Genomic DNA, 23,230 nt, shown 5'->3' on the forward strand with positions numbered 1-23,230 from the left:
GCTGCTTGGAAGGCTGAGGTGGGAGCATTGTTTGAGGCCAGGAGTTTGAGGCTGCAGTGAACTATGATCTGACCCCACTGCACTCTGCACTCCAGCTTGGGTAACAGAGCAAGACCTTGTGTCTTAAAAAAACCAGAAGGAGGAGTGCCCTATTCGTAGAAATTGTATCTAAGAGCAACATGAGAACTTTGTGTGATAGTCAACACTTACTCTGCGTTACTCTTGGATTCAGTTGGAAAATTGTGTCTACAGTTGTGGAGCAATAGCATGTCCACTTCATGTGAATAGATAGAATTCAGTAATGTTAAAACCATTGGAATTATTTGTCCTAGTTTCATTGGTGAATTTAAATGGCCATCACAGGAAAAGGTCTTAATAGTTTGTTTCGTTGGTTTGACTGTCCTGCTAATATCACCTGTATCTTACATTCAGTGAATGCATGTGCCTGGTCCCAAATGGGCATGATTCAGAGCCTAGTACCCTTCCATATACACAGAAGGCAGTCACTGTGGTGATGAACTTTTTCTGTGATTCATTTAAAATAGGTAAAAGTGTTGGTATCGGTGTCCAAACCTAGTTACACAGTTTGTGTTCTGTGACTTTGGTCTCCAGGTCAGCTTTGTGAAAGAAGCTATCATGAAGGTGTTGAACTTGGCTCTCATGTTTGCAGACGGTTGGCAGGCAGGCCTGGGCACTTGGCGGTAAGTATGTGATTTCTGAAGCATCTGCGCTGTGACCATTTCAGCTTCAGCTTCAGCTTCCCTTTTTTTTAGAGACAGGGTCTTCCCAGCCACTCAGGAGGCTGGGAGGGGGAGGATTGCTTGACCCCAGGAGTTCAAGACCATCGTGGGCAACATAGCAAGACCCAGTCTTTAAAAAAAAAAAAAGAAGTGCAAGTATTTTGTGAGAAGTAAAACATTTTTAAAAATCTGAGGTCTTCTGATTTAAACAAGCAAACATTTTTAGATTATACCCATGTTATATCGTGTACGTTTTGTTAAATTTTTATCATGGACACCTTCAAACTGAAGTGGCAAGGACAGTGTTGTGAACGCCGTGATGGCACCTGCTTCAGCTGTGCCAGTGAGGACAGCTCTGTCATGTCTGTGCCCACCTCCCCAGTCACACTTGCTGAATTATTTTAAACCAAATTCTGGACATCATGCTAGACTATTCTCCAAAGTTGTATTTTGGATGAGCTCTAAAAGATGCTGTGTTTTGAGAGTGTTGGTTATTCACACACATCACATAGGCAAGTGCACTGAATCAGGGGAAGTGGCCGGGGAGCAGTTCTCTCTAGCACTGCCATCCTCTACTGTTAACTCCAGTGTACAACTCAATATTTTGTTACCCGTCCTGTTTATAAAGTCAGTGCAACAGTAATTCTGCTGTTACTTCCATGAAATAAAAGTGCATGTTTGGTTGACTACTTACTCCATGTCAGTAGGGAGGTAAGAGTTCATTTGAGTGCTAGTATAATTCGAAATCTGCCATTGGCTGTACTCGGAATCAAGAAACTAAGATAGTAGATGAAGGCATACCTGCAGGGATGGAAATAAAAGTCTTCAGCTTTATATTGCTGGCTCAAAGTGTGCAAAATATATTTTGCTTTTTTTTTCTTCTTTTTTTTTTTGTCTCACTTTGGGGTGGAGGAGAAATAACACTGCTGCATATGCTTTGCTGAAATTCAACTCTTTCAGTTTATTTTACAAATAGATGTGAGAAAAATACGGGGGTGAGGAACTTAAGAAGCCTATCAACCATCGCAGTTTATGGATAAGTTAATTGTTCCTGATTGAGACTTAAAGCCAAAAAGTGAAAAAATTGTAGAAGCAATGTGAAATTTGCGTGAATGCTATTAGATGATATTTTTGAGCAAATGGTGGTGTGGCTGTGTTTTGAAAGGAATCTTTATCTTTAAAGTATACATTTATACTTAAGAAATATTCATGACTGTGGTGCTCTGATGTCTCCTGTTTGCTTCTGAATATTGTGGTGGGGCTGTGGAGGTGTAAGCTTGGCATCTGGGTGGCACCTGCCATGGCTGGGCAGTGGGCCATGGAAACCCCTTCTGAAGTTCTCTCTTACATGTGTTTGATATTTCTCTTTTTTAAAAAAAAAAAAAGCCGAGCGCAGTGGCTCACGCCTGTAACCCAACGCTTTGAGAGGCCAAGGTGGGCGGATCTCCTGAGGTCAGGAGTTCAAGACCAGCCTGACCAACGTGGAGAAACTCCATCTCTACTAAAAATACAAAATTAGCCGGGCGTGGTGGTGCATGCCTGTAATCCCAGCTACTTGGTAGGCTGAGACAGGAGAATCGCTGAACCCAGGAGGCAGAGGTTGTGGTGTGGTTAGCCAAGATCGCTACATTGCACTCCAGCCTGGGCAACAAGAGCAAAACTCTGTCTTAAAAAAAAAAAAAAAGGCAGCCGGGCTCCATGGCTCACAACTGCAGTCCCAGCACTTTGGGAGGCCAGTGGGGGCAGATCAGCCGAGGTCAGGAGTTCGAGACCAGCCTGACCAAAATGGCGAAACCCCATCTCTACTAAAAATACAAAAATTAGCCAGACATTGTGGTGGGCATCTGTAATCCTAGCTACTCAGGAGGCTGAGGCAGGAGAATCACTTGAATCCAAGAGGCAGAGGTTACAGTGAGCCGACATCGTGCCACTGCACTCCGGCATGGGCGACAGAGCAAGACTCCATCTCAAAAAGAAAAAAAGCCTTTTTAAAAATAATTTCAAATTTTAAGTTTTATATTCTTAATGTTTTCTTTATTTCAAAGAGAATGTTTGCTTGTAAACAATGAAAACAGAACTGTATAAAGGAAAAGGGAGTATCCTTTGTCATCCTAGTTCCAGAACTAGATACTATCTGGAAACAGCACAGTTTTATATCCTAATGAAACTTCCTTTGAAACACTTTGACATTTTTTATTTTGAAGTAGGGTAGGACGTTATGTGTTTTATTTTATAATCTTTAGATTTAGGATTTTAAATAATTAAACCAAAATACATTTGAAATTAACTCCACAGATATCTTGAAGCTTACTTATATACCCGCAATGCACTTACTTAATTGAAATTTACTTTTATTCCTAGAATGGAATCTATAGAGAAAATGGAGTCTGATTTTAAAAACTGCCATATGTTTCTTGTAACCATTTTAAACAAAGCCGTCTGTAGAGGATCCTTTCCCCATTGTGAGTATATCATGTTAAAATATTTCTACCTCTGTATTTCCTTGTAACTAAGTGTATGTGTCATTGTTTTGTTACTGATCACATGAAGAATTAGAAATTCTCACCATTTTCAAAACTGAATAGTCCCTTAGCAGTTGTCCCATGCTTTGAATTGCTTTTTAAGCATTACAGTGAGGTGAGTGAATATCAAATATTTGTAAGCCCTGAGGATCTTACTTTCTGGTATACCATTTATTACAACAGATTTCTAAAACTCCTATTAAATAAAGTCGATGGCAGAATAGATTTCTGTCACACTTCACTATCGTGTAGTTTTTGTAACTTATTTCTTTTCAAAAGCTAGACTTCCTAAAAATTTTTTTTAGGAATTTAAAGCTCCTGGCCTGGCACAGTGGCTCACGCCTCTAATCCCAGCCTTTTGGGAGGTCGAGCAAATCACTTAAGGTCAGGAGTTGGAGACCAGCCTGGCCTACATGGCAAAACCCCGTCTCTACTAAAAATACAAAAATTAGCTAGGCATGGTGGCACATGCCTGAAATCCCGGCTACACAGCAGGCTGATGCAGGAAAATTGCTTGAATCTGGAAGGTGGAGGTTGCAGTGAGCCAAGATCGTACCATTGCACTCTAGCCTGGGTGACAGAATGGGACCCGTCTTCAAAAAAAAAAATTTTTTTCAACATTTAAACCTATTGTTTTAACCTTATTTTTATTCTTCCCACAGTGGAATCTCTAGCGCTGTCACTCATGGCTGGCATGGAACAAAGTTAAATGTCTTCAGTGTAATAAATATCTCCGACTTTATCATCATACATGTACATTTCCACCATGTGCAGCTGAAAAGGGAGAATATTTTTATTTTGGTTTATTTGTAAAACTTGTCCACAGTCAGCCTGTCACAGTCGCTCATGCCTCTAATCCCAGCACGATGGGAGGCCAAGACAGGCGGATCACTTGAGCCCAGGAGTTTGAGGCCAGCCTGGGCAACATGGTGAAACCCCATGTCTACCAGAAATACAAAATGTATCCAGACACGGTGGTGTGTGCCTGTAGTCCCAGCTACTCAGGAGGCGAAGATGGGAGGATCACTTGAGCCCAGGAGGTCAAGGCTGCAGTGAGCCATGATTGTACTACTGCAGTACAACCTGGGTGACAGAGTGAGACCCTGACTCAAAAAGAACCACTTGCCCACAGTCCAGACAGATGGATTGTAGGTGGGTTTTCTGGAGATTAGTAGATACTGTATAGAGTTGTGTACATAAAATTGTGTCAGTAGTACAAAGTGTATATAGGCTGTTTACTCTTATATTTCCTACTGTAAGATACAGATTTATGGTACTGATACCTTTAAATTATATCATATTTTGAAAATGTAATTACTGATATTCAAAATAAATTAAAGGACTTAAAATTATTTTATTATCCTTTTGCTGCTGTCCTTCAGTCACGGAAGCTTTTTATATAGAGTTTTACATGTTGTCTTCCCTAAAAGTTGTCTTAGATTTAGCTGTCCTAGAAATGTTTATATTTTGGCTGGGTGTAGTCTCTCAAGCCTGTAATCCCGGCACTTTGAAAGACTGAGGTGAGAGGCTTCCTTGAGGCCAGGAGTTTAAGACCTGCCTAGGCAACATATGAGACCCCATCTCTACAAAAAAAACGTAAAAATTAGCCAAGGGCTGGGCACAGTGGCTCACCCCTGTATTCCCAGCACTTTGGGAGGTCAAGGTGGGCAGATCATCTGAGGTCAGGAGTTCAAGACCAGCCTGGCCAATGTGGTAAAACCCCGTCTCTACTAAAAATACAAAAAAATTAGCCAGGCGTGGTGGTACACATCTGTAATCCCAGCTGCTTGGGAGGCTGAGGCAGGAGAATCACTTGAACCCAGGAGGCAGAGGTTGCAGTGAGCCTAGATTATGCCACTGCACTCCATCCTGAGTGACAGAGGAAGACTCCAAAAAAAAAAAAAAAAATTGGCCAAGCATGGTGGCACATGCCTGTGGTCCCAGCTACTTGGGAGGCTGAGGTGGGAGGATCACTTGAGACCAGGAGGTCGAGGCTGCAGTGAGCCATGATTGCATCACTGCACTCCAGCCTGGACAACAGAACAAGACCTTGTCTCCAACAAAAAAAAAGAAAGAAATGTATATATGTTTTATGTGCCTGAGAAGTTCCACATGGAAAATAGCTTCAACCGATAGTGATAAATGTAAAAGGCCAACTTCACTTAGGGCCAACTGTTGGTACATATTATTGTTTGGTATTTCCTTGTTTTTTGAAACGGAGTCTCACTGTTACCTAGGCTGGAGTGCAGTGGCACAATCTCGGTTCACTACAACCTCTGCCTCCTGGATTCAAGCGATTCTCCTGCCTCAGCCTCCCGAGTAGCTGGGATCGCAGGCGTGCACCACCACGCCCAGCTAATTTTTGTATTTTTAGTAGAGACAGGGTTTCACCTTGTTGGCCAGACTGGTCTCGAACTCCTGGCCTCAGGTGATCCACGCCCCCCCCCGCCAGCCTCCCAAAGTGCTGGGATTACAGGCATGAGCCACTGTGCCTGGCAATATTTCTGAGCAATTTTTGTGAGCTAACCAGTTACATTTTGAATAAAATTATGCTATTAAATTTTTCCATATTTTCTTTTTATAGAGCGAGACTGTCTTTAAAAAAAAAAAAAAAAAGCCCACACATAGTGACTCATGTCTGCAATCCCAGCACTTTGGGAAGCTGAGGTAGGTGGATCATGAGGTCAGGAGTTTGAGACCAGCCTGGCCAATGTGGTGAAACCTCGTCTTTACTAAAAATACAAAAATTAGCCAGGCGTGGTGGTGCACGCCTGTAATCCTAGCTACTCAGGAGGCTGAAGCAGGAGAATTGCTTGAACCTGGGTGGCGGAGGTTGCAGTGAGCCAAGATCGTGCCACTGCACTCCAGCCTGGGCGACAGAGCGAGACTGTCTCAAAAAAAATAAGAAAAAAAAAAAATATGAAAGTAGAACTGGAAACAACAAAATATGGAAGTTAGAACTAGAAAGCTTCTAAAAGCAAACATGGGAAAGTAACACCACAAACTTGGGGTAGACAAAGATTTCTTACATAAAATCAAAAAAGGGGTCGAGCACGGTGGCTCACGTCTGCAATCCCAGCACTTTGGGAGGTCAAGGTGGGTGGATCACCTGAGGTCAAGAGTTCCAGACCAGCCTGACCAATATGGGGAAACCCCATCTCTACTAAAAATACAAAAATCAGCCAGGGGTGGTGGTGCACACCTGTAGTCCCAGCTACTCAGGAGGCTGAGACAGGAGAATCGCTTGAACCTGGGAGGCAGAGGTTGCAGTGAGCCGAGATCACGCCACTGCGCTCCAGCCTGGGTGACAGAGCAAGACTCCGTCTCAAAAAAAAAAGGAAATATTGGTGAATTTGACATCACCAAAAAACATTGCTAGGAAAATGGTAATACAGGCCATAGACTGGGAGAGAACATTTCCCCTTACCCCCTTTCAGGAACCATGTCATGCCCAGAGGCAACACTGTTGCCCAGGGTGTCCAGAAGTAACTATGTTCAGAGTATATGAAGGCATTTAAAATTAGTAAGACAAGCTTTTTTTTTTTTCACTGATGCAAGGTCTTGCTCTGTTGCCCAGGCTGGAGTGCATTGGCACAGTCTTGGCTCACTGAAGCCTCAACCTCCAGGGACCAAGCACTCCTCCCTCAGCCTCCTGAGTAGCTGAGACTACAGGTATGCACCACCATACACAGCTAATTTTTTATATTTTTTTGGAAGAGATGGGTTTTCAGCCAGCTGCAGTGGCTCATGCCTGTAATCTCAGCACTTTGGGAGGCCGAGGCAGGCCGATCACTTGAGGCCAGGAGTTTGAGACCCGCCTGGCCAACGTGGTAAAACTCCATCTCTACTAAAAATACAAAAAATAGCTAGATATGGTGGCAGACACTTGTAGTCCCAGCTACTCTGGGGAGGCTGAGGCATGAGAATTGCTTAAACCTGGGAGGTAGAGGTGGCAGTGAGCCAAGATCACACCATAGCACTTCGGCCTGGGTGATAGAGTGAGACTCTGATTCAAAAATTAAAGAAAATAAAAATTAAAAAGACGAGGTCTTACTATGTTCCCCGGGTGATGTGAATTCCTGGGCCCAAGTAGTCCTCTGGCCTCAGCCTCCCAAAGTGCTGGGATTACAGGCGTGTGCCATTGCACCCAGCCCAAGACTTTTTTTTAATGAGCACAAAGAGGCCAGGAAGGCACAAAAATGGCCAGTTAAACCACATGAGCATCACAGCCTCTGGCATGGCTAAAATAAAAAACCAGCATGCCAAATAATTTTCAAGGATTTAGAGCAACTGGAAATTACAAGATGGTACAAGCACTTGGGGAAACTATATGGCATTTTCTTACAAAGGTTAACATGTATCTACCCCTGAGAAGCAGCAGTTCACCCTTAGGTATTTATCCAAGAGGAATTTTTAAATGCATCCACGCAGAGATTTGTATTTGAATATTCATAAAAGCTAAAAGCTAGAAACATCCTGATGACCGTGAAGAGGTAGATGGATCAACACTGAAGTATATGCACGCAGTGGAATGCAATTCAGCTGTGAAAACACACAGCTCATCCACATAACGACATAAGGGAATTCCAGGAACTTTATGCCGAAAAAAAAGCCAGACTTAAAAGGATCCGTTATTATTCCATTTACATGAAGTTAATGAACTGGTAAAACTAGTCTCCAGTGATAGAAATTGCAACAGTGGTTGCCTCTGGCCATGACATGTTACCTGAAAGTGGGTTGGGGGAAATTTCTGGGGGTGATGGGTGCGTTCTGTGTCTTCATTGGTTCCACACGTACATGCATGTGACAAAACTCATTGAACTGTATCAAGTGTGGGGCTGGGTGTGGAGCAACTGGAAATTTCTTACATTATTGGTGGAAATGGAGATGGTACAGCCAGTTTGGGTTTTTTTGGTTTTTGTTTTGTTGGTTTTTTTTTTTTGAGATGGAGCCTTGCTCTGCCACCTAGGCTGGACTGCAGTGGTGCGATCTCACCTGGAGTGTGTTTGCAGATGACTTTCCTAGCAGTACATCCCAGGAGGTTTCTTAGGTCACACAATGTCTTTAAAGCTGCAGGTGGCTTTGAGCCAGGTGCCCTCCTATGGGGGCCCACAAACAAGGTGGAGCCAAGCACCAGCATGGTGCTTCCCAACAGAATCCAGGGGTCACTTCTGTTTTTATAATTGAATAAGTAAAACAGCATCTGAATGATCTTTTAATTTGTATTTCATTTATTTACTTATTTATTTATTTATTTATTTATTTATTTATTTATTTATTTTAGACAGATTCTCGCTCTGTCGCCCAGGCTGGAGTGCAATGGCGCAATCTCAGCTCACCTCAACCTCTGCCTCCCAGGGGTCTCACCATGTTGGCCAGGCTGTTCTTGAACTCCCGACCTCAAGTGATCGTCCACCTGGGCCTCCCAAAGTGCTGGGATTACAGGCGTGAGCCACTGCCCCCGGCCTTATTTTTAAAATATAGATGGGGTCTCGCTATGTTGCCCAGGGTGGTCTCAAACTTTGGGGCTCAAGCACAATCCTGCATTGGCCTCCCAAAGTGCTGGGATTATAGGCGTGAGCCACTGTGCCCAGCCTTGGTACAGTCAATTTGGAAGAGTTTTTCGGTCTTTTACACTGTTAAACATATCCTTATTAAACATATTTTTACAATGTTAAACAACTTACCACCCAGCAATCCCACTCGTAGGTGTTTACCCAAGAGAAATGAAATGTATATTCACACAAAAACCTGTACACAAATGCTTGTAGTGGCTTTACAAATAAATGCCAAAAACTAGAAACAGTCCATATGACCATCAGCTGGTGAATGAATAAACAGCTTCAATTTACCCGATGGAATACTGCACAGAAAGGAAAACCTGACTTTGTAACAACTTGGATGAGTCTCAAACTGCTTGAGTTTTCTGAATGAAAAGACATCTTTACACTGAATCTAAGAGCTGTTCCTTTGCTCATGTGTGTGGAAAAGCTAAGGCTGTGATGCACATCGCCCTATCCTATGTGTAAAATGGACTGGGACCAGGCACGGTGGCTTACGCCTGTAATCCCAGCATTTTGGGAGGCCAAGGCAGGCGGATCATTGGAGGTCAGGAGTTCGAGACCAACCTGGCCAACATGGTGAAACCCCATCTCTACTAAAAATACAAAACAATTAGCCAGGCGTGATGGTGGGCACCTCTAATCCCAGTTACTTGGGAGGCTGAGGCAGGAGAATCGCTTGAACCCGGGAGGCAGAGTTGCAGTGAGCCGAGATTGCACCATTGCACTCCAGCCTGGGCAACAAGAGCAAAACTTCATCCTAAAAAAGAAGGGAAAAAAGACCCTATTGTTGGAGAGATTCTGTGAGACACACCCTGAATCTATTCACAGAGCCTTTAGTGTCAGTAAAGAGTACTCTGAAGCAACATTTATTAATCTTTTTGACATCAGATGCTCAGTGGCTCACACCTATAATCTCAGCATTTTGGGAGGCCGAGGCAGGTGAATCGCTTGAGCCCAGAGTTCGAGACCAGCCTGGCCAACGTGGTGAAACCACATCTCTACAAAAAATACAAAAATTAGTCTGGGCACGGTGGCTCATGTCTGTAATCCCAACACTTTGGGAGGCCGAGGCAGGTGGATCATCTGAGGTCAGGGGTTCGAGACCAGCCTGGCCAACATGGTGAAACCCCGTCTCTACTGAAAATACAAAAATTAGCCGGGCATGGTGGCGCACACCTGTAATCCCAGCTACTCAGGAGGCTAAGACAGGAGAATCACTTGAATCCAGGAGGTGGAGGTTGCAGTGAGCCGAGATCATACCATTCCACTCCAGCCTGGACAATAGAGTGAGACTCTGTCTCAAAATTAAAAAAAAAATTAGCCAGCCATGGTACCACACACGTGTAGTCCCAGCTAACTCAGGGGCTGAGGTGGGAGGACTATTTGAGCCCAGGAGGTCGAGGCTTTAGCAAGTTTGATCATGCCATTGCACTCCAGCCTGGGCGGCAGAGTGAGTTCATGTCTCAAAACAAAACAAAATGAGTTTCCAGCTGGGCGTGGTTGCTCACGCCTGTAATCTCAACACTTTGGGAGGCCAAGGTGGGCAGATCACCTGATGTCAGGGGTTCGAGACCAGCCTGGCCAACATGGTGAAACCCCATCTCTACTAAAAATACAAAAATTAGCTGGGCATGGTGGTGCGTGCCTGTAATCCCAGCTACTCAGGAGGCTGAGACAGGAGAACCACTTGAACCCAGGAGGCGGAGGTTGCAGTGAGCCGAGATTGCACCGTTACACTCCAGCCTGGGCGATAGAGCAAGACTTCGTCTCATATTAAAAAAAAAACAAAAAAAAAAAAACTAGCTAGGCCTGGTAGCGCACACCTGTAGTCCCAGCTACTCGGGGGCTGAGGTGGGAGGATTATTTGAGCCTGGAGGTCGAGGGTCTAGTGAGCTTGATCGTGCCACTGCACTCCAGCCTGGGTGGCAGAGTGAGTTCGTGTCTCAAAACAAAAAGAGTTTCCAGCTGGGCTCGGTGGCTTACACCTGTAATCCCAGCACTTTGGGAGGCAGAGGCAGGTGAATCACGAGGTCAGGAGTTCGAGACCAGCCTGACCAACATGGTGAAACCCCATCTCTACTAAAAATACAAAAGTTAGTCGGGCGTGGTGGCGCACGCCTGTAATCCCAGCTACTCAGGAGACTGAGGCAGGAGAATCGCTTGAAGCCGGGAGGAGGTTGCAGTGAGCCGAGATCACACCACTATACTCCAGCCTGGGCGACAGAGCGAGACTCCATCTCAAAAATAAAAGAGTTTCCAATCACATCCTGAGTATCGTCTCTAGAACGCATTTTCTTGGCAGTGCCATATAGTTTATCCTTGCTCCATAGTCATTTTCTTATTTTAGCATCATTTGCCATATGGGGAGGCTAAAACATTTCAAAACCATTAATTCTGTCTCCTTTTTGGTTAAAATCTTTCTCTCAGTTAATGCTCTCCTCTCACATTTTACTATAACCAGCAGGAAGAAACCAGGCAGCATCTTCAATACTTTGCTTGGAAAATCTCATTAGCTAGGTCACCGTTTATTATGTATATTCTGTCCTATCCATGTAACTTCAGGTAACAGCAGGGCTAAACTTTCTGCTGCTACTTAGTAAAAGTCTTCCTTCAATTTCCAATAACATTCTTCTCACTTTCTTTTAAACCCTCTTCAGCAATGTCCTCAAAGTCCAAAGTCTAAGAACAGTGTGTTCAAAGCACTTTAGTGTCATCAACACTCTCCTCAAACCCTGGTTGCAGAGCCACGCCCACCTGTTAGGTTTTGCTACAGCAGCATCCCCTCTCTGTACCAAAATCTGTATCAGTCCAAGAGCAGAGCCATTAATATACGTGTGTGTGTGAGACACACATATACATACATATACATGTGTGTATATATATATTACCCATACACCCATACATGTGGATAATCGCGGACTTGCTGCAGGGCTTTGCTCTTACACAGTTAATTGTGTAAACTGATTAGTCAGTTTCCGTAGGGCTGCCTGTTGTCTGCATCCGACGCTGGAGCCTACTGTCCACAGGAGGTTTGGGAGGGATCCAAACCTGCATCAGTTCTTGCTGCTTCTGGCCTTGGTGGTGTGGAGGTGCTGCAGAAGCTAGGGCCTCTCATCATGAAGATGAGCCAGATGCCTCCTTCGGGAGCCAGAGGATCCAGAGAGTCAACGAAGGTAAAACTTCAGGACTGTCTGGATTTATTATGCCAGGGAGGAAGTTGAGCCCTAGAGACTGTCAGGTCGTATGACTGCAATTCTTCTCAGATTCACTCTCTTCCTCATTGTTCTTGTTCTGTAAATGACTAAGAGAGACCAGAGACCAGAGACCAGACCTCCCCACTTCCAATCACTGGTTTTGTTGTAGATGAACTGCCTCTTTTACTGTCCGGTACCTAATGTGGACCAGACGGTGCTCAAGACCCTATCACTAGTACATCCTCAGTGTGGAATGTTAAATATGCCTTGCCTGGAAGAAAAAGACCAACTTGACTAATCAGATCATCATAACTATGCATGAAGTCTTCCACAGAAAGATGTTGAAATTTTGTTACACTTCCCTAACCTTTGTCTAAATAAGCATTCCCAAACATCTACACTTTGGAACACTGACTTCTTTTCTTTGAGTCTGTGCTTCCCAGGTAGCCCATCCTCAAACTTTTTGCTTGAATAAACTCTCTAAACTAGATTCTGTTCCTTTTGATTATTTTAGGTTGACAAGAAGAAGGCAGTAGTGGCGGTCCTGGCCATGGTGGTGTTAACAGTGTAAGCTGTCAGACCCACAAAAAACACGTGTGAGCCACAACACAGTCGCAGCTCCCTGCCTCTCCCCAAGCCTCCGCCAACACCTCCCTCATGGTCTTCCAGAAACACAGGAAGAAGAACTCTAGTAAATGTGGGTCAGCTTAGCCAGCTCCACATGCTGCAAAGCCACCACATCAATTCATGGCATCATTAAGTTAAGAAAGAGTAATTTGGCCAGGCATGGTGGCTCACACCTGTAATCCCAGCACTTTGGGTGGCCGAGGCGGGTGGATCACCTGAGGTCAGGAGTTCGAGACCAGCCTGGCCAACATGGTGAAACCCCGTCTCTACTAAAAATATAGAAAATTAGCTGGGCGTGGTGGTGTGTGCCTGTAATTTCAGCTACTCAGGAGGCTGAGGCAGTAGAATCACTTGAGCCTGGGAGGCCGAGGTTGCAGTGAGCTGACATCGCGCCACTGCACTCCAGCCTGGTGAGCGCTCCATCTCAAAAAAAAAAAAGTAATTTATTATAAGGAAGTCCTTATACTGTTGCCTGTGGCTGCTGTAACACATTACCATAAACCTGGTGGCTTAAAACAACAGATACTCATTCTCTTGAAGTTCTGGAGGCCAGAAGGCCAAAATTCAAGGGAGCAATAGGGCCGTGCCCCCGCCATTCTTTGCCTCCCCGGTTTCTGGGGGCTGCCAGCATTCTATGACTTGTGGCTGTGTGGCTGCTTCACTCCCATCTCTGCCTCTGTGTTCACACTGCCTCTTTCTGGGTCTGTTCTCTGAGTGTCTCTTGTAAGCACACTGCTTATTGGATTTAGGGCCCCTTCAGATAATCTAAGATGATCCCATCTCAAGAACTTAGTTATATCTGCTAAGACCCTTTTTCTTCATATAAGGTAACTCTCTTAGTCTGTGAAGGCTGCTGTAACAAAGCAGCATAGACTGAGTGGCTCTAAACAGGAGAAATTTATTACAGTTCTGGAAGCTGAGCACCCAAGATCACGGCACCACAGAGTTGGTGTCTGATGAGGGAATGGAGGAATTTTAATCCAAAAATGCATGCTGTGTTTCCTGCTCTGGGAGAGTTGTCTCCCTGTTCCGCTGGTGTTTGTTTTTCTACCTGTTACTTCTGCTTTCTCACCTTTCCTTGCTGTGCTTTTCCTGTAGTGGTTGGAAGGTGGATGCTCACAGATCCAAAATGCACGTGACCAGTTCTTGGCTCCAGCCTTGGCCTGGGTTCCCCAGAAATACAGCCTGAGACAAAGCCGTAGGTGCCTCCACTCTGAGATGGGGTGCAGTGCCCGTAGTGGGAGTCAGAGAGTGCCCTAGCAGGAGGAGGAGAGAGATGGAGGAGGAGGAGGAAGAGGAGGAGGAGAAGGAGGGGAGCGCTGATGGATGTGGGGCCATCTCAGTAAGATGGTATTGCTAAGCGTGCCTGCCCCACCTCTCGGATGTCCCTAGAAGCCATGTGGACTGCATCAGGAAGGAAAGAGAGGAATCTGCCTGTGAGCGCCTCTCATTAGTCAAAGGTGCAGGGAATGTTAACTCTGTGCACAGCTGCATGGTTCACGTGTGATTTCAGAGGACTCTGATGCCTCCTGGTGACAGGGAAGCCCCAGGGCAGGAGGTGAGAGATCCAGGCGGGCACCAGGGAGATGTGCGGTTGGGTTCTTGGTTGGAGTCCACGTTTTCACTGCAGAAGAAACAAAAGTCCTGAAGATAGGAGGCTGTGATGTGAGTGAGAAAGTTCCAACTCTAAGCTCCCAACCAAGGTTCCCACGGCAAGTCAACTTGGGTCAGGTGCCCACTCCAGCTTGAACAAGGTGTGGCAAGAAATAAGACATCAGGTTGTACAAATATAGGAGCTGAGATCATGCTATTGTGGAATGGAGGGATCAGTTAAGAAGGAATTAAAGTTCCTCCTGGTTGGCCGGGCACATGGCTTGCACCTGTAATCCCAGCACTTTGGGAGGCCAGGTGGGAGGATCCCTGGAGGCCAGGAGTTCAAGGCCAACCTAGACAACAAAGTGAGACCCTGTCTCTAGATAAATAAATAATAAATTAAAAAAAAACAGACCAAGACAAGTATGATTTAAGGGGATATGGATGGGTGCCAAGTTAACAGGGGGTGGGTTGTGGTGGTCTTTTTATTGTGTCAGCCTAGTGAGGCTGTCCCAGCTGTTCTATCAAACACACACCTCGTGTTGCTAGAAGGTATTTACTGGATGTGATTAAATTTCATATCAGTCGACTTTAAGTAAAGGAGATGATCCCAGGCAGTCCAGCTGGGCCTGATTCAATGGGTTGGAGGACCTTGAGGCAGAGCTCCAGCTTCCTGAGACAAGGCGGAATGGTAGCCCCAAAGCTGTCTGCTTCCTAATCCCTGGGCCGTGTGATTATGTTAGTTTACATGGCAAGAGGAGAGTTAAAATTGCAGATGGAATTAGGGTTGCTAGTCAACTGACTTGAGATAGAGACGTTACCCTGCATTATCTGGGGGAGGGGGATGTCGTCACACGGGCTCCTAAAGGTGGAAGAGGGGACAGAAGCACAGTGTCAGAGAAAGGTGTGAGGCCAGAGCAGCCTGAGAGCAGTGCCAACTGAGGGCTTTGAAGATGGAAAAAGTCAAGGGAGGGAGGCAGGATCCAGGAATGTGAGTGGCCTCTAGACCAATATGGAGAAATCCCGTCTGTACTAAAAACACAAAAACTAGCCAGGTGTGGTGGTGCATGCCTGAATCGCTTGAACCAGGGAATCAGAGGTTGCAGTGGGTTGAGATCATGCCACTGCACTCCAGCCTGGCAACAGAACAAGACTCCGTCTCAAAAAACAAACAAACAAACAACAAAAAAACATTTTTTTTTTTGAGACAGAGTCTTGCTCTGTCCCCCAGGCTGGAGTGCAGTGGCGCAATCTCGGCTCACTGCAAGCTCTACCTCCCAGGTTCACGCCATTCTCCTGCCTCAGCCTCCTGAGTAGCTGAGACTACAGGCGCCCGCCACCACACCCGGCTAATTTTTTTTGTATTTTTTAGTAGAGACAGGATTTCACCATGTTAGCCAGGATGGTCTCGATCTCCTGACCTCGTGATCCACCCACCTTGGCCTCTCAAAGTGCTGGGATTACAGGCTTGAGCCACCGCGCCCAGCCGAAAAAACAGATATTAATTATCTTGAAGTTCTGGAGGCCAGAAGGCCAAAATTCAAGGCAGCAATAGGGCCTTGCCTCCACCATTCTTTACCTGCTCAGTTTCGGGGGCTGCCAGCATTCTATGACTTGTGGCTGTGTGGCTGCTTCACTCCCATCTCTGCCTCTGTGTTCACACTGCCTCTTTCTCTGGGTCTGCTCTCTGAGTGTCTCTTGTAAGCACACTGCTTATTGGATTCAGGGCCCCTTCAGATAATCTAAGATGATCCCATCTCAAGAACTTAGATCTGCTAAGACTCTTTTTCTTCATATAAGGTAACTGTCTTAGTCTGTCAGGACTCCTATAACAAAGCACCATAGACTGGGTGGCTATAAAAAGAAGAAATGTATTACTCATAGTTCTGGAAGCTGAGTGCCCAAGATCAAGGCACCACAGAGTCGGTGTCTGGTGAGGTCCCACTGTTTGGTTCTCAGTGGCTGTTGTCTGGCTGTGTCTTCACATGGCAGAAAGGACAAGTCTGTTCTCTGGGGTGTCTTTTTTTTTTTTTTTTTTTTGAGACAGAGTCTCGCTCTGTCGCCCAGGCTGGAGTGCGGTGGCACAATCTCGGCTCACTGCAAACTCTGCCTCCTGGGTTCACGCCATTCTCCCACCTCAGCTTCCCGAGTAGCTGGGACTACAGGCTCCCGCCACCACGCCAGGCTAATTTTTTGCATTTTTAGTAGAGACGGGGTTTCACCGTGTTAGCCAGGATGGTCTCCATCTCCTGACCTCGTGATTTGCCTGCCTCAACCTCCCAAAGTGCTGGGATTACAGGCGTGAGCCACCGCGCCTGGCCCCCTCTGGGGTGTCTTTTATAAGAGCACAAATCCCACTCATGAGGACTCTACCTTTGTGACCTGTCACCTCCCAAAGGCCCCACCTCCTAATACCATCATCTTGGTGATGGGGTTTCAACATAGTAGTAACAGCCACAGGTTCCAGGGATTTGACACAGGTATTTGCTGGGGGATGCTTTTTCAGTTTACCAGAGCCAGAAATGTGTAATAATTTGTTGTGACCATAACAGAAACCTAAAAACAGGACAGTAACTTTCTTTATTTCTTTTCTTTTCTTTTTTTTTTTTTTTTTTGAGATGGAGTTTTGCTCTTGTTGCCCAGGCTGGAGTGCAATGGAGTGATCTTGGCTCACCACAACCTCCACCTCCTGCGTTCAAGTGATTCTCCTGCCTCAGCCTCCCAAGTAGCTGGGATTGCAGGCATGTGCCACCACGCCCAGTTAATTTTTTGTATTTTTAGTAGAGATGGGGTTTCTCCATGTTGGTCAGGCTGGTCTCGAACTCCTGACCTCAGGTGGTCCGCCTGCCTCAGCCTCCCAAAGTGCTGGGATTACAGGCGTGAGCCACTGCCCCCAGCCACAGGACAGTAGCTTTCTGATGGCTTGCCCTCCAGATTTCAGACTAGCTGAGCCAGCCCCCATAGTGCATAAGCCAATTCCTTGCAGTAAATCTCCTAATATGTATCTCCTACTGATTCTGCTTTTCTGGTTGAAACCTGACTGACATAATATGCCTGTGTCAATATCAGCCTGACAAAGATGCAGAATATTTCCAAGTCCCCAGAAGTTTCCTACACGCCTCTTTTCAGTTCATCCTATTCCCTGCAGACCACCTCACCCAAGCAAACGATTTAACAATTTCTGACTTCCTTTTCTTTTTTTTTTTTTTTCTTTGAGACAGAGTCTCACTCTGTTGCCCAGGTTGGAGTGCAGTGGCGCAATCTCAGCTCACTGCAACCTCCGCCTCCTGGGTTCAAATGATTCTTCTGCCTCCGCCCCCTGAGTAGCTGGGATTACAGGCACCCACCACCACACCTGGCTAATTTTTTGTATTTTTAGTAGAGATGGGGTTTCACCATGTTGGTCAGGCTGGTCTCGAACTCCTGACCTCAACTGATCCGCCCGCCTTGGCCTCCCAAAGTGCTGGGATCACAGGGGTGAACCACCACACCTGGCCAATTTCTGACTTCTGTCACCAGTGAGTAGTGCTGTCTGTCATGGAAGTTCATATAGATGGAATCCCACAATATGTACGTGGTCTTTTGTGTGTGGAAAATTACAGAATAATTTTGAGGTTCATCTGTTTTATAATACTACTTGTATATCCATTTTCTTCCCCTTTTAAAAACTTTTTTCATCATATTGTTTTCCATAGTGGCACCATTTTACATTCCCACTAAGAGTACACAGAGTTCCAATTTCATCATATCCTTGCCAACACTTGTTATTTTATTTTATTATTATTATTTTTTTTTTATTTTTTATTTTTTTTTTTCAGACAGAGTCTTGCTCTGTCGCCCAGGCTGGAGTGCAGTGGTGTGACCTCGGCTCACTGCAAGCTCCGCCTCCCGGGTTCACGCCATTCTCCTGTCTCAGCCTCCCGAGTAGCTGGGAATACAGGCACTTGCCACCATGCCCGGCTAATTTTTTTGTATTTTTGGTAGAGACGAGGTTTCACCCTGTTAGCCAGGATGGTCTCGATCTCCTGACCTTGTGATCCGCCCATATCGGCCTCCCAAAGTGCTAGAATTACAGGCGTGAGCCACTGCGCCCGGCCTATTATTATTTTTTTTTGAGATAGAGTCTCACTCTGTCGCCCAGGCTGGAGTGCAGTGGCAGGATCTTGGCTCACTGCAACCTCCACCTCCTGGGTTCAAGCGATTCTTCTGCCTCAGCCTCCCAAGTAGCTGTTTGTTGATAGTAAGCATCCTAATGAGTGTGAAATGGAAAAACACAAGAACAAATCCTTTTGATTTGTTCTTTCCTTTTTATTGCTGAGTAATATTCCATTATATGAACAGTATTTGTTTATCCATTCTCCTATTTGTGCACTTTGGGTTGTTTCTAGTTTTTTGCGATTATAAATAAGCCGGTAAGAATATTCATTATACAGCCAGGTGCTGTGGCTCATGCCTGTAATCCTAGCACTTTGGGAGGCCGAGGTGGGCGGATCACCTGAGGTCGGGAGTTTGAGACCAGCCTGATCAACACGGAGAAACCCCATCTCTACTAAAAATACAAAATTAGCTGGGAGTGGTGGCGCATGCCTGTAATCCCAGCTACTCGGGAGGCTGAGGCAGGAGAATCGCTTTAACTCGGGAGGTGGAGGTTGTGGTGAGCAGAGATCACGCCATTGTACTCCAGCCTGGGCAACAAGGGTGAAACTCCGTCTCAAAAAAAAACAAAAAAGAAAAAACAAAAAAAAGACTATTCATTATACAAGTTTTTGTGCAGAGATTAATTTGTATTTCTATTAGGTAAATACTTAGAAGTAGAATTACCGTCATAGGAGATATATATGTTGAATAAATATATGTTGAATTTTATAAAAGACTTCCAATGTGGTTTCTTTCTGAAGTGTGAGTTAAAGTCTTTTGCCCTATTTTTCCTGCATTGTCATTTTATTGTTGTCCGGGTTCTTTACATATTCTGGACACAAGCTGTCTGTCTGTTATATGTATTGCAGTATTGTCTTGCAATATTGTCTCTGTCTTTTCACTCTTTTAACATTCTTTTGATGAGAAGTTTTAAATTTCGATCAAATCAATTTATCTTTTTTTTCTAAAGGTACTAACCCTACATTTTTGAGAAATTTTGCCTACCTCTACTCTACAGTTATAAAATTATTTTCTTATGTTTTCTTCTAGAAGCTTTGTATCTTTAGCTTTCAAATTTAGGTCTATGATCCATACAAAGCCAGTTACTTTTTGTACATGGTGTTGGGGAGGAAGTTGAGTTTCAGTTTTTGCACATCGTTATGCAGTTATTCTAGCACCATTTTTAAAAAAAGTTTCTTTTATTTTATTATTTTTTTTAATACGGAGTCTCTCTCTGTTGCCAGGTTGGAGTGCAGTGGCGTGATCTCAGCTCACTGCAACCTCTGTCTCCTGGATTCAAGCAATTCTCCTGCCTCAGCCTCCTGGATAGCTGGGGTTACAGGCGCTCGCCACCACACCCAGCTAATTTTGGTATTTTCAGTAGAGACAGGGTTTCGCCATGTTGGCCAGGCTGGTCTCGAACTCCTGACCTCAGATGATCCGCCCGTCTTGGCCTCCCAAAGTGCTGGGATTACAGGTGTGAGCCACTGTGCCCAGCCAAAAAAGAGTTTTCTTTCTCTATGGAAGTCCTTTAGCATCTTAACTGAAAACCAACTGACCAAATAATGTGTACTTATTTTTCACTATTCTGTTCCATTGCTGTATAGTAGTCTCATTTCTATAGATAATTCTTCATTGGCTGTTTGCCCTTAGGCCCATTTCCAGAGGCTTTAAATGGTTATTTATTTTATTTTATTTTATTTCATTCTATTTTTTTGAGACAGGGTCATGCTCTTTCGCCCAGCCTGGAGTGCAGTGGCACGATGTTGGCTCACTACAACCTCCAACTCCCAGGTTCAAGCGATTCTCCTGCCTCAGCCTCAGTGGTAGCTGGGACCACAGGCACCAGCTACTATGCCCAGCTAATTTTTGTATTTCGTAGAGAGGGGGTTTTGTCCTGTTGGCCAGGCTGGTCTCGAACCCCTGAGCTCAAGCAATCCATTGCCTCGGCCTCCCCAAGTGCTGGGATTACAGGCATGAGCCACCGCACCCGGCCTAATGGTTGTTTTTAAATAAGCACTGTACTATACTCGCCTATTTTCAGACCATGATTGACCACGAGTAACTGGAACTCAGAGGAGGGGGGACTACTAGTACAGTATAATGAGATATTTTGAGAGAGAGAGACGAACTACATCACTTTTATTATAGTATACCACTACAATTGTTCTATTTTTATTATTGTTAATCTCTTACTGTGTCTAATTTATGTATTTATTTATTTTTAGATGGAGTCTCACTCTGTGAGTCTCACTCTATCGCCCAGGCTGGAGTGCAGTGGCACAATCTCAGCTCACTGCAACCTCTGCCTCCAGAGCTCAAGCAATCCGCCCACCTTGGCCTCCCAAAATGCTGGGATTACAGACCTGTGTGTAATCTATAAATTAAACTTTATCATAGGCCTGCATATATAGAAAAATATATAGTCTATACAGTGTAGGGTTTGCTACTATCTGTCCTTTCAGACATCCACCAGGGGTCTTGAAGCTTATCCCCGGAAGATAAGGTAGGTACTACTGTAAATAATTTTGATCCTTTGAAAGCTAATGAGACTTGTTTTACTTCCTAACATATGGTATATTTTGTGAATGTTACGTGTGTATTTGAAAACTTTAATTCCTGTCAGTAACAGCTTGAAGTCTTCAGTACAAAGCGTCTGAACATCTTTCATTCCATGCAATGCATTCTGTATTCTGTTTTGTGGAGGTGCCATTTAGGTCTAATAGGTTAATTACTTAAAAAAATTTTTGTATCTTTACTTCTTTTTGTGTCTGCCTGTCCTATCAATTACTAATAGAGACAAGTTCAAATCTCTATGAGTGTGTATTCGCCTATTTCTTCTTTTGATTCTATCCATCTTTGTTTAAATATTTCAAAACTTATTTGATGTATATATGCACTAAAAGTTGTTATTTTTTCTTCCTTTTCTTTTGAGACGGAGTTTCACTCTTGTTGTCCAAGCCAGAGTGCAATGGCGTGACCTTGGCTCACTGCAGCCTCCGCCTCCTGGGTTCAAGTGATTCTCCTGTCTCCCAAGTAGCTGGGATTACTGCAACCTCTGCCTCCCAGGTTGAAGCTATTCTCCTGCCTCAGCCTCCTGAGTAGCTGGGATTACAGGCATGCGCCACCAGACCTGGCTAATTTTTTGTATTTTTGGTAGAAACAGGGTATGTTAGCCAGGCTGGTCTTGAACTCCCGACCTCAGATGACCCGCCCGCCTCAGCCTCCCAAAGTGTTGGGATTACAGGCGTGAGCCACCGTGCCCAGCCTATTTTTTCATACTTAATTGACCCATTTATTTTTATCAGATGTCCTTTTTATCACTGATAGTGCCCCTTGAGTTGAATTCTTCGATATTAATATAATCGCTCCACCTTTCTGATTAGTGTGTCCTTTTGCATCTTTTTAATTTCAGCCTCTTTGTGTCCTTATATTTAAATTATGTCCTTTTTTTTTTTTTTTTTTTGAGACCAGGTTTCACTCTTGTTGCTTAGGCTGGAGTTCAATGGTGCAATCTCAGCTCACTGCAACCTCCGCCTCCCGGGTGCAAGCGATTCTCCTGCCTCATTCTCCTGAGTAGCTGGGATTATAGGCATGCGCCACCATACCCAGCTAATTTTGTATTTTTAGTAAAGACGGGGTTTTGCCATGTTGGTCAGGCTCATCTCGAACTCCTGACCTCAGCTGATCCACCCGCCTTGGCCTCCGAAAGTGCTGGGATTACAGGCATGAGTCACTGTGCCCGGCCAAAATTATGTCTTCTTAAAACAATATATTTGGGTCTCGTTTTTAATCCAATGTGACGATTTCTGTGTTTTAATCCATTTACAGTTAGTAAACGGATTACATGTTTAGTCCATTTACATTCAATGTGATTACTAATGTGGTTGAAGTCTAACTGCTTGCTCTTTGTCTCTTATGTGCTTTTAGCTCCTTCCTTCCTGCTTTCTTTTGGATCAAGTATATTTTTGTATTCTATTTTATCTCTTTTCTTGGATTTTTAGCTGTATTATTTTTTATTAATTGCTCTAGGGATTACAATATTTTATTATTTTAAGACGGAGTCTTGCTTTGTCGCCCAGGCCGGAGTACAGTGACATGATCTTGGCTCACTGCAACCTCCACTTCCTGGGTTCAAGCGATTCTCCTGCCTCAGGCTCCCGAGTAGCTGGGATTACAGGCGCACACCACCATGCCCGGCTAATTTTTGTATTTTTAGTAGAGACAGGGTCTTCATCATGTTGGCCAGGGTGGTCTCGAACTCCTGACCTCAGGTGATCCGCCCGCCTCGGCCTCCCAAAGTGCTGCGATTACAGGCGTGAGCCACTGCGTCCGGCCGGGATTACAATATTTTAAATTATCAGAGTATAACTTGAATTTGGCTTCTATCATGTCATCTACAATGTAAAAACCTTTGGAATCTAATTTTGAGACTCCACCCTAGGCACAGAAAAGGAGTAATCTGCTGATTTGAAAGTGTGTGGACTGGGAACCAGAATGTTATCCAAAGCCCCTGTTTTGCAGGAATGTGAGAAAGTGATCTCCGAACATTGAGTCAACTGGTAGACTGTCTCAATCCGCTGGTCAGGATCCATTTGCTGCTTTTTGCCTTACCGCAGAGCACAGGCGGGGGTAACCAAACCTTCATAATCTAGAGACCAGACTAGAATATCTGATGCCCATCCTTCCGGTTCTCCCTAAGAACCAGGGGTCGCGGGTGAAGGAGGAGTGAGGTTGCTGGGGCTGAGCGGGGCGTTTAGGGCAGTTTTCCTAAACACGCCTGTGACCAGCTGACTCCACTCAGCGTTTCCGTGTGAGGTATGTTTCTTCACGGGCCTTTCAAGATTGTTTTC

At 44.8% G+C, this 23,230-nt stretch overlaps 1 protein-coding gene across 4 annotated transcripts in view; it reads left to right on the plus strand.

Moving 5' to 3' along the window:
- The window catches only part of TUBGCP5 (tubulin gamma complex component 5), a 40,515-nt gene extending 35,901 nt beyond the window's left edge, over positions 1-4,614 (plus strand). For all 4 annotated transcript variants that reach the window (XM_063653083.1, XM_063653085.1, XM_063653082.1 and 1 more), the window contains 3 exons: positions 613-701; positions 3,102-3,202; positions 3,925-4,614. In XM_063653083.1, the coding sequence (XP_063509153.1) occupies positions 613-701; positions 3,102-3,202; positions 3,925-3,971 (237 nt within the window). In that variant the 3' untranslated portion in view covers positions 3,972-4,614. The remainder of the gene's footprint in view (positions 1-612; positions 702-3,101; positions 3,203-3,924) is intronic.
- Positions 4,615-23,230: the final 18,616 nt, after the last annotated feature.

The sequence above is a fragment of the Pongo pygmaeus genome, chromosome 16 (genome assembly GCF_028885625.2).
Source record: "Pongo pygmaeus isolate AG05252 chromosome 16, NHGRI_mPonPyg2-v2.0_pri, whole genome shotgun sequence".
NCBI lineage: Eukaryota > Metazoa > Chordata > Mammalia > Primates > Hominidae > Pongo > Pongo pygmaeus.